General features: G+C 37.1%; 1 protein-coding gene across 1 annotated transcript; it reads left to right on the top strand.

The window, feature by feature from the left end:
* Positions 1-1,067: 1,067 nt before the first annotated feature.
* Positions 1,068-3,617, top strand: LOC117693953 (protein PPP4R3C1-like). The gene is given in 2 exon segments (XM_034484669.2): positions 1,068-3,264; positions 3,267-3,617. Coding segments are annotated over 2 exon segments (2,391 nt in total). The 5' UTR covers positions 1,068-1,085; the 3' UTR covers positions 3,479-3,617.
* The last annotated feature ends 8,736 nt before the right edge of the window (positions 3,618-12,353 follow it).

Raw genomic sequence — 12,353 nt, 5'->3', positions numbered from 1 at the left:
GCCCCAGCCTTTCATTGACATGCAGTGTGAAGTACACAGGATTGAACTTAAGGGACTAAGTACCACACTTCTTTATTATTCTTTCTTTCTTTTTTTTTAATTGGATATTATATTTACATTTCAGATTTTATCCCTTTTCCCCATTCTCCTCCTATTCCATCCCACTCTTCATGCTTCTATGAGGATGTGCTCTCACCTAATCCCCCAATCTCACCTAGCCACCCTCAAATCTCCGCCCCCCACCCCACTTGGTTGTTCAGCCTTCATGGGACCAACAATCTCTTCTCCTACCTATGCCCAACAAGGACATCCTCCCCTACATATACAGCTGGAGCCATGGATCCCTCCCTATGAGCTCCCAGGCTGGTGTTTAGACCCTGGGAGCTCTGGTTGGTTGTTATTATTGCTCTCCTTATGGGGCCAGAAACACTTTCTGCTCCTTCAGTCTTCTCTCTCTCTTCTCTATTGGGAAAACTTTGATCAGATCAGTGGTTAGCTGTGAGCATCTGCCTCTGAATGCATCAGACTCTGGCAGACCTCTAAAGAGACAGCTATATCAGTCTCTTATCAGCATGCACCTCCGGGCATCCATATCAGTGTCTACCTTTGGTGACTGCACATGGAATGGATACCCAGGTGGAATAGTACCACACTTATGAGTGAACATAATTCTTTCAAACAAAATTTGTTATAGAAAGTATATACAGTTTTTTCTAGGTTTCCATTTTAAGATAGGGGAGCAGGCTCCTTTAACAGAGTCTGTTACATAAGCACATTCTTTTCTAGTAGAATCTTGGATGAATGACAAGATTCTGTCAGAACTAAGGCAGTCTCAAAGAAGCAACTGCTCCTGAGAAAGGTATGTTGGTGATAGTTCACTAAGGGAGGATTTAGAAATATCAGAGTCTTCTTCCCCAGTAATCCTAATGACTTTGGAACCTCTCTTAACCTCTGCCCTTCATTAAGATCCAGTAATCTCTTCTCTTATGATTTTTCAGAATTGTGACCACAGACAAAATTCCTGGCCACGGTATCAAGGGATAGTTACCTCTGGCCAGAATAGAAAAGCTGAAGTATGTACAAGAATGTGGCGTAGTGAAGCAAGGCCAGAGACCAATATGGACTACAAAGTTCATAGAGTAGTAGTCTATGTCATGGTAGAAGTCAAACAGTGGAAAGTCATAGGTGCAGGACAAATTTCATCCAAATACATTGAACGGCTCAGCGGAGTGTGCCTGCTTGTTCACTCAGAACCAGATGGCTCACCAATTATGGAGTACAAGATTCTTCCTAACGTGCCATATCAGAAACATCAAGAGGAGGTAATCATTTGGTCTGAAGCTAAGAACCACGGTATGGCAATACATTTCCTGACACCAAACGGTTGTCAAGAGATCTGGGAAGTTATCTGCGAAGTTCAAGGTAAAGATCCAAGTGTAGAAGTCACACAAGAACTCACTGATGATCTGGAAACCTTTGAAGAACTGCCACCAATCAAGACTCTGATTGAGATGTCAAACTGTGAACTCCATTTCCTTGAAAACATTGCAAATTTATTTTCCTGTGTTGATGAAATGCCAAGCCAGAAAGAAAGGCTGGTGCTGATCTTCGAAAATGAAAGTAACATGAAAAAATTGCTACAGCTGTTCAAAACTTGTGAAAAGCATCAGAACCTGGAAGGCTTACACTATTTAAATAGCATCGTTAAAGGAATCCTGCTTCTAAATGATACATGCTTGTTTAAGATGATGTTTTCTGATGAATTCATCATGGATGTGATAGGGTGCCTTGAACATGGCCCTGGTTTTGATCAGCCAAAGAGGCACAGGAATTTCTTGACTCAAACTGCCAAATTCAAGGAAGTTCTGCCAATAATGCACTCAGAACTCAAGCAAAAAATACACCAGACCTATAGAATGCAATATGTTCATGATATTATGGAGCCCACCCCACCCATATTTGAAGCAGATCATCTTTCTAATCTTACTGCCATGATTTTTTTCAATAAAATTGAAATAGTTACCATGCTGCAGAAAGATAAAAGATTTTTGCTTCAAGTTTTTTCTCAGCTAAAAGATAACACTGTAGGTGATGAGAGACGACATGAATTGTTATTATTCTTCAAGGAATTCTGTGCATTTGTTAAGACATTACAGTCTCATAAGAAACATTCATTACTGAAATCAATGATAAGGCTTGGAATCATGAGTGCACTGAAATCTGTAGTATACATACATGATTACAAAATACAAGTAGCTGCTCTGGAAATATTTGCTAATCTAGTAAAATATTGTCCATGCCTTGTTCGAGCTTATGCAATGAAAGAAGCTCAAGACAGTGAAGATAATGATGAGCTTATCATTAATGTCATGATTGAACAAATGATCTGTGATGCTAACCCTGAATTTTCATTAGGCATTATTATGACAACAGTTCTGCATATTCTTCTTGATATAGAAAATATACGTGTCACAGCTAAGAAAAGGAAATTTCTCAATTTCTTCTATACACATTGCATGAGTAACCTCATAGCACCTATTTTGTCTACCAGAGTAGAAAATGATAGCGACAATAATAGGGCTAACATCTGCCATGATGATTATCAAAATGCACAAATGCTTGGTGCAGTTTTAGAATTACTTACGTTTTGTGTACAGTGCCACTCAACTTACATAAAAAGTTGTATTTTGAGTAACAACTTGCTCAGTAGAATCTTGGTGCTGATGAATTCAAAGCACACTTTTCTAATTTTGAGTGCTGTCCGGTTTATGAGAAAGATGATTGGTCTTAAAGACGAAATTTACAATCTTTACATAATTAAGAAAAACCTTTTTGAACCAGTTATAAATGCTTTTGTGACTAATGGAACTCGGTACAATATGTTAAATTCAGCTATTATTGAGCTATTTGAATTTATAAGAGAAGAAAACATCAAGTCTCTCATTGCAAACATCGTGGAAAAATTTTTTGTGGCTTTTGAATCAATTGAGTACGTTCAGACCTTTAAAGGGTTGAAGACTAAATATGAAGAGGAGAAGAAAAGAGAACGTCAAATAAGAAGACATTTATATAAAACAATCTACCCAAAAATATATTGTCGACGTATCAAATTTATGAAGGTAAAAGTAAAGGCAGACATATGTTGTAGAGGAATCAGAGCAGAAGATGCTAGTCTACCAATGGAAAATGACCTTCCAAGTCGTTATGACATATTTATGAAAATTAAAAAAACAAATAAGAGAAAAAATGAAATAGAACACCCAAAAGAAAATCATCTGAAGCCTCTAAATGTTGTCCATCTCATGGTGATACTTCTGCTAACAGAATGAGTAGGTCTTCCTGTAACAGCCTGGTTACTTTAGTGGATTACCCATATGATAGTGATGGAGAGAATGACAATGATCCTTATGGTAATGAAAAGGAAAATGAAGACAAAGATAAAGATGAAGAACCACCCCCAAAAAAGACCTACTTTTAGTTCATAAAATTATAAGAGGCCCCAATTCCTAATTCAATTGGAACTCTATAAATATCACAAATTTGAAAATCCAACTTAAAAAATCTTTCTCCAACGGACTTTTAGGTATAGTAGAAAGTGGAGCAAAATAATGAATAAGGGGCTTCAATTTTAGATAAAGAAAACCTCCCACAAAATAGATACATAATATAAAATAAAAAACAACTGAGTAATAACTTTGAATCAAGAACATATTACTTTATCAGTATGGATTGGGAGGAAAGAGTTTGATTAAGTAATACAATTTTTACTAAGGTCTTTATAATAGAATTGACTACAAAGGTTTTATTGCAAAACCCACTTTCTAAAATGGTCTAGCACTGACATTCTTTACATAAATTGAAGATTGTTTAAAGCATCATTCGTTTATATGGAAGACAACGTCATATGGAAGGAAAACTAAAGTGAGACTTTCAGCATTTCTGTGAAGATTTAAAAGAAATCCTACATTATTATGAATATTAATAGGGAAACAACATTCAGTACATTTTAGTCCATATTTTCATGAATAAAATGCTATGCTAGATCCTAAAGAAGCTATTGTTAATGTAGTTCTTTTGTAGAAAAGAAATATTAACTATTAGTATCAATATTGTATTATTCATAATGTGGTTTCTATGTGATTTTCAGGGGATAACACACGATGCATCTAACACACGATGCATCAAATATGCAGTTTGTGAAAGTTAATGAAGCTTTGTACTTTTGCTAGCAGTAATAGTTAAATACTTGGATAAAGACACACATACACACACACACATGCACACACAGTCATGTACTCATATATATGAGACCATAAAAGGCAGCAGAAACATAGCAGCAGATGACCAAACAGAAAGCTGTCAATCATATTTTATCCTTATACAGGAAGGAGAGAGGGAAAAGGGGGTAAGGGAGGGAATGAGGGAGGAAGAGAGAGAGAGAATTGAAAATAAGAAGGATCTATACACTCTTAAAGCCAACTTTCAGTGAATTTCACCCTTTAACAAAGCTTTACTTTGCTAAAGATTCCATATTCTTGTCAAACAGTGTCACCAAATACGGTCCAAGTATTCAAATACTTGGACCAATGATGTGGGGACAATTTTCATTTTACTCACCATATGTCTTCTGTATTCCGTAGGACTCTAGCTATGTAATGATGCTGTCATATGACAAAAGTTTTTCTGTGGAGATTAAATACACAACTTTACTCATCCCAGAAATGGAACCCACGACAATCCAAAATACAGATTCTACCAAAGTCCAAATTGTTGAGCCAATGTATGCAATTGGGGTTTCTTTCAGAAATATAGGTAAGCTTCAATGACACAAAGGCAGTTGTATCAGCAAAGCCCATCACAGAAAGGATGAGAAATCATAAAATTTGAAACTCTGGGACATGCACAGTTGCATGCAACACATTGGGGAGTGTCCTTTTCATGCAACTCAGTTGGTCCTAACCTCTTTCAAGGCAGCTTGTCTGGTTTGTGCTTCTTGCAGCAGGAGACCTGGTGTCAGTCTTTTTTCCAGGTTGTTTTATATGAGAGTGACTTGTAATAACATCATATTGTGTATTGTTTTTCACTCTTTATATACATTACATTCTGACTAAAGTTTCCCCTACCTTTACTCTTTCCAGCACACTTTCCCATTTCCTTTCTGCCCTAAATCCACTACACCTTCCCTTCTTTTCAAAGGAATGAGCTGTCCTCCCAGGATATCAGTTGAACATAACATACCAAGTTATAAGACAAGACTGTGCAGAGATTTGAATGAACATCAACATGGCCTGTAGCAGAAACACAGACCAAACATCCATGAGCTGCAGCACAGTCAATAGAAATCAAGATTGATATAGATGGCAGCACAGAACACTGAATTTCCCATGGCATCCAGTTGGTAACACGTATCATAGACATCAACACGACCCTCAGACCATGGTCAAAACAGACCATGGGCACTATCATGGTTCTCACAGGGTGGCCTGTGATACCACATGAGGTCATGTAGATTTCCCATGCTTCATAGTGCAACTGAGAACCATGTTTGAGTCCTTGGTCCTGTTGCAGCAGGAGGCCATTTGGCCCATGTTAAGACTGTAGGCCATATGGATATCCATCATCTATGCTGCCACCGGAAGACATGTAATCAGAGGGTCAAGCTGCCATCAGGAACCATATTATTGTGCCTGGCCTGGTCTCCTTCATGACGCCCTGTTGATAACTGAGGTCTGTGTTGCTGGTGGTGTCCATGTTGGTATCCATGGCCTTGCTGCATCAAGGGCAGTGTCCATGGCCCATGTTACTATCAAAGTCTATGGGGATATCCACTGTCTGTTGTACCACCTGAGGACATGTTGATATCCATGGACTGTGCTGTCACCAGAAACCATGTGGAAGTCTATGATTCATGATGCCACTGGATATGAAGGGCACATAAGCTACATAGGTATCAGGGCCTGCAGGCTTACAGTTGAATATGAGAGACATAGGAAGATTCTGTGTCAACTTCTGTTCCACAACTCAAACTTCAAGAGGAATATTTTAGATAGAAAGCCATAAAAATAATCTTTAAAAGAATAATGAGAATGCTGAGGTACAGCTCTTCACAGTTGACAAATTTCTGTGGAAGGCAGGGATGGGAGTAGGGAAGGACACAGTTTTCTATAAGGGACAGGATACTGAGAGATAGATCATGCTGCACTAGGTATATAAGCAATGCAAATTTAATTTGGTATTTTTTTCTCTTATTTTTCTTTGGTACTGAAGGGGTTCCAAGTATTGTGATGGACAAGGGAGGACTAGGAAGTGAATCTAATTGGGGTATGTTAAGTTAAATTTCCAAATAAACAATAAAATGTTATATTAAAAAGGGGTCAGAAATATTCTGCACTTCCCCTATTTGGTGTGTCACAAGAACAGCAAGCAACCATAACATGTATGCAGATGACCTAGCTCAGATCCATATAGACTCCAAGATTTTTGCTTCAATTTCTTTGAGCCCTTCTGTGTCCTGTTTAGTTACTTTTGTGATCTGTGTTCTCCTGCTGTATTTAATCCCTTTGGTTCCTAGAACCCTTCCTCTACCTCTTCTTCAGGGTTCCATGAGTTTGCCTAGTGTTTGGGTGCTAGATGATGCTTGTCTGATGAAAATAGAGCTAGGCACTTATCTATGAGCATAGCACAATATCAAAAGTAATCATTTCATTGACTATTTTGTTTTTGCCAGTCATACTTGGTTCTACCACCATTCAGGATGATTTTTTTCTAGTTCCATCTATTTTCTTGCAAGTTCCATGATATTATCTAACAGCTGAGCAACACCCATTCTGCAGATGTACCAATATTTTTTATCTGTTCTTTGGCTGAGGGCCATCTAAGTTGTTTCCAGGTTCTGGCTAGCATGAATAAAGCTGTTATGATCCTAGTTGAGCAAATGTCCTTATGGTTGGTTGGAGTGTCCTTGGGGTATGTGCCTAGGATTGGTTTAGCTTGGTATTGAGGTATATCAACTCCCTATTTTCTGAGGAGCAGTCATATTTATTTTTGAAGTGGCTTTACAAATTTTTATTCCAACCAGCCACACTTTCCCCTTGCTCCACATCCTTGCTAGCATGAGCACTCACTTGAGTTTTTGATCTTAGCCATTCTTACATTTGTTAGAAGGAATCTCAGAGTCCTTTATTTGTATTCCCCTGATGGCTAAGAGTACTGAACATTTTTGTAAGTGATTCTTGGCTCTTAGAGATTGCACTGTCAAGAATTTTTTGTTTAGCTATGTGCCACATTTTTTAAATTGGGTTACTTGGTTTGATAGTATGTAAATTCTTGAGTTCTTTATATATTTTGAATATTAACCCTCTGTCAGGTATAAGGTAGATAAAGAATTTTCCTATTCTGTATGCTGTCATTTTCTCCTATTGACAATGTCCCTTGCCATACAGAAGTTGTTAAGTTTTACGAGGTACCATTTATTAATTGTTGATCTTATTGCCTGAGCTGTGGATCTACTGCTCAGGAAATTGTCTCCTGTGTCAATCTGTTCAAAGTTATCCTCCAAGTTCTCCACTATTATTTTAATGTATCTGGGTTTATGTTGATGTTCTTGATCCACAAGGACTAGCATTTTTGAGGATTATTTTCTAAATTTGTTTTTGGATAGTTTCTTTATTTACATTTCAAATGTTATCCCTTTTCCTGATTTCCCCTCCAGAGACTCTCTAGCCCATCCCCCTGCTTTTAGGAGGGTGTCCCTGACCCACACACTACAGCCTCTCTATGAACTCATTGCCTTGCACTGGGTCATCAAGCTTTCACAGGAACAAGGGCCTCTCCTTTCACTGATGCTAGAAAAGGCCATCCTCTGCTACATATGTGGCTGCAGCCATGGGTCCCTCCATGTGTACACTTTGGTTGGTGGTTTAGTCCTTGGGAGCTCTGGGAGGTCTGGTTGGTTGATATTATTGTTCTTTCTATGGGTTTATAAACTGCTTCAGCTCCTTCAGTCCTTCCTCTCTAACTCCCCCAATCGGGAACCCATTGGGAACCCCTGCTCAGTCCAATGGATGACTGCAAGTATCTGCCTCAGTATTGGTCAGGCTCTGGCAGAACCTCTCAGGAGACAGCTTTATAAGGCTCCTATCACCATGCACTTCTTGGCACTCACAATAGTGTTTTGGTATTGGTGATTGTATATGGGAAGGATCTTTGTTTAGACCTGTACCCAATTTTTTATTAGGGCTATTTGATTCTCTAGAGTTTAACTTTTTGAGTTTTTTTTATATATTAGATATTATCCCTCTATTGGATGTAGGATTGGTAAAGATATTTTTCCAATCTGTGGGGTGCTGTTTTGTACTATTGACTGTGTCCTTTGCCTTATAGAAGCTTTGCAATTTATGAGGTTCCACTTGTTGATTCTTGATCTCAGAGCATACACAATTGGTGTTCTGTTCAGAAACATTTCCCCTGTGCCCATTGCTCTAGCAATTTAGCCCCCAAGCCTTTGACAGTGCAGGTTCCAATATTGATAGAGTGGTTCCCGACATTTTGGCTCCTAAACGTGGGGCAGCTCAGGTGCAACACAATTCCATGCAGTTTGTATCACAATGGCTTTGCACTAAAGGTTGAAGTCAGGGAAGGTGATTCCACCAGAAGATCCTTTATTGTTGAGAATAGTTTTGTTCTTTGGGGTTTTTTTTATTACAAATGAATTTGAGAATTACTCATTCTAACTCTATGAAGAATTGAGTGAATTGTGATTAGATTGCATTTGGCAAGATTGCCATTTTTTTCTATATTAATCCTGCCAATCCATGAGCATGGGAGATCTTTCCATCTTATGAGATCATTTTCAATTTCTTACTTCAGAGACTTAAAGTTCTTGTCATACAATTCTTTCACTTGCTTGGTTAGATTCACAACAAGGTATTTTATATTATTTGTGTCTGTTGTGATGATTGTCGTTTCCCTAATTTCTTTCTCAGCCTTTTTATCCTTTGAGTAGAGGAAGGCTACTAATTTGTTTGAGTTAATTTTATATCCAGGCACTTTGCTGAAGATGTTTATCAGGTGGAATTTTTGGGAACACTTAAGTATAGTCTCATATCATATGCAAATAGTGATATTTTGATTTCTTCCTTTCTAAATTGTATCAATTTGACCTCTTTTGGTGTGTAATTGCTCTAGCTAGAAATTCAAATACTACATTGTCTAGATAGGTAGAGAGTGTTTAGCCTTGTCTTGTCTCTGCTTTTAATGGGATTGCTTCAGGTTTCTCTCCATTTAGTTTGATGTTGGCTACTGATTTGTAATATACTGATTTTACTATGTTTAAGTATGGTCCTTGAATTCCTTATCTTTCCAAGACTTTACCATGAAGAGGAATTAAATTGTGTCAAATACTCCCTCAACATCTAATGAAATGATCATGTGGATTTTTTTTCTTTGAGTTTGTTAATGTAGTAGATTATGTTGATGGTTTCCCTTATATTAAACCATCCTTGTTTCCCAGGGATGAAACTTACTTGATCTTGGTAAATAATTGTTTTGATGCAGTCTTGGATTTGTTGGCAAAAATTTTATTGAGTGTTCTTACATTAATGTTCATAAGGGAAATTGGTCTGAAATTCACTTTCTCTGTTGGGTCTTTGTGCAGTTTAGGTATAACTGTAATTGTGGCATCATAGAAGAAACTGGGTAGTGTTCCTTCCATTTCTATTTTGTGGATGATTTTGAAGAGAATTGGTAACAGGGAATCTTTGAAAGTCTGATAGAGTTTTTCACTAAACCCATGTGATCCTGGGCCTTTGGTTGGGAGACTTTTAATAACTTCTCCTAATTCTTTAGAAGTTATGGGACTGTTTATATGGTTTATCTGACCCCTATTTAACTTTGGTGACTGGTGTCTGTATAGAAAATTGTCCATTTCATCAAGATTTTCCAGTGTGGTTGTATATAGGCTTTTGTAGTAGGATCTGGTGATTTTTTATTTTTTTTATTTCAGCCCCAAGTTTATTTCCTGTGTTTACTCTTCTTGGGTGTTTTCTATTTGTTATCTTTTATAGGGCTTGATTTGTGGAACGATACTGTATAAAATCGGTTTTGTTATGAAATATTTTGGCTTCTCCATCTATGCCAATAGAGAGTTTTTGCTGAGTATAGTAGGCTGAGCTGACAGTTCTCTAGGGTCTGCCTAGGATCTTATGAATACTATAGTCTCTGGCGAGAAGTCTGGTGTATTTCTGATAGGTATATTTTACATATTATTTTAACTTTTTCCCTTACTGATTTCTTTGTTTTGTGATTTTGGTGTTTTGATTATTATGTGACAGGAGGAATTTCTTTTCTGGTCCAGTGTATTTGGAGTTCTGTCGGCTTCTTGTATGTTCATGGCCATCTCTTTCATTAGGTTAGGGAAGTTTTCTTCTTTAATTTTGTTGAAGGTATTGATGGGACCTTTAATTTGGTAGCCTTTACTCTCTTTTATACCTATTATCCTTAGGTTTAGTCTTCTGATTGTACCCTGGATATCCTGGATGTATTCAGTTAGGAGCTTTTTGAATTTTGCATTTTCTTTGACAGTTTTGTTAATGTTTTTTATAGTATCTTCTGCAACCAAGTCTTTGTCTTTTGTCTCTTGTATTCTGTTTGTGATGCTTACATCTATGATTCCTGACCTCTTTCCTAATTGTGCCTTCATGGGACATTTATTTTTTTCTTCTTTATTAAACTTCATATTTATATTGACATTTACTCATTGCTCCATCTTTTATTCTGTTGGTGGTATGACAATTTTAAATAACTTTGGTGTTTCAATTATCCCAGCTTGGTGATTGAGAAATCATTTAATTGATATATATTTATATCAATGAAAGTAAATCAAAGTTTAAAAGTTAAAAAGAAAACAGGTACTCCATGCTAGGTCTTCTAGTTGATAATTATGCTGTTGTTTCTTTACACTGTCTTAACAACAACTGAAAGAGTATATTACATTTAAATATAAAACACAAATATATTTATTTTATATTTAACTGATGTTTCCAATTATTTTTGCTTCTTATTTTTGCCCATTTTCAATTCATAGTTCAACAGTGAGAATCATGGTTGTCCATCCTCATGCACACATCCAGTCATTTGTTTCTTTCACATGTATGATAACTCAGTATCATGAATTAACTCTACAAGGAAAACCAAGATTATCAAGGACATTTCAGCATTTATTTATAGTTATATTTTTTGATGTTTTTAGTCCCTGGATGTTCTTGGTGTTGTAGGTATTGGCAGGGTGTTGACCTCAAAGGTTTTGGTGTGGCATGCCTCTTATGGGTATACTTGGGTAATATAGTACCACAAAAGCAGGTCTTTAGGGTTCACAGTCTGCAGGTCTGTATGATTTAGGAGTTAAATGTCTATATGGATCAGGAACTATATGTCCAATGAAGGTATGCAGAGAGTTGGAAGGAGAATACAGGACCTCCTGGGATAGCGTGCTTCTTGGGCCTCTTGGCTTGGCCCAGAGGGCTAAGAAGGCAGGGAAGATAGGATGGGAAAGTGATACTTTACTGTATGTTTCTGGAATCTGAAGGAAGTGAAGGAGAGGTGGTAGGAGAATGGAGGTCTCCTTTGGAAATCAGGATGCTCAGGGAAGTTTGGCTAGGCCTAGATGTCTCCACAAGAAGAAAATATAGGCTGGGGAAGAGAAGCTAACATATATGGTTCAGAAGTCTCAGTTCTGATAAAGGTAGAGGAGATGTGGGAGGAAAGTGGAGGTCCTCCTGGAATAGCAAGCTTCTCAGTGGGCCTATAATCCATATTTTCAATATAGCTAAATATGAGTCCTAGATATGTTATATAATTTAAATGATAGTATTTCTTCAATAAAACAAGGCAAATAAGGAATACAAGTAAACAAATTTTAACATACTTGCATAGCCAAATGCTTTTATGTTTCACTTAATATTTAAAACAATTCTTAAGTTTAAATATCTTTTGCTTATTTTCTTCCCCTCTCCCAAGTACTTCTCAATCATTTCCTTCTTGCTACCCAGCCAACTTTAAGTTCTTTCTAAAAAAAATAGATAATACCCCAAGTAAACAACCAAATCCCTCAAATCAATAAAACAAAATAAAAATATGTCCTAAAAAGAAAAGAAAAAAATAAGTATAATTAAATAAAAGCATACAAAAATTGTGGAATCTATTCAGTGTAGGTGATGTACCCTGAAATGAGGCCTGCCTTGAGCTGTTGATATATCCAATGGTACACTAGAGGAGAAAATTGATTTTCCCTCTCCCAGCAGGTATAAATGACAGTTTAGTTATTAACCTTTACCCTCGTGACTCAGATTTCATTC

Source organism: Arvicanthis niloticus, chromosome X (assembly GCF_011762505.2).
Source record: "Arvicanthis niloticus isolate mArvNil1 chromosome X, mArvNil1.pat.X, whole genome shotgun sequence".
NCBI classification, from domain to species: Eukaryota; Metazoa; Chordata; class Mammalia; order Rodentia; family Muridae; genus Arvicanthis; species Arvicanthis niloticus.
This window is presented reverse-complemented; position numbering and strand designations above follow the sequence as displayed.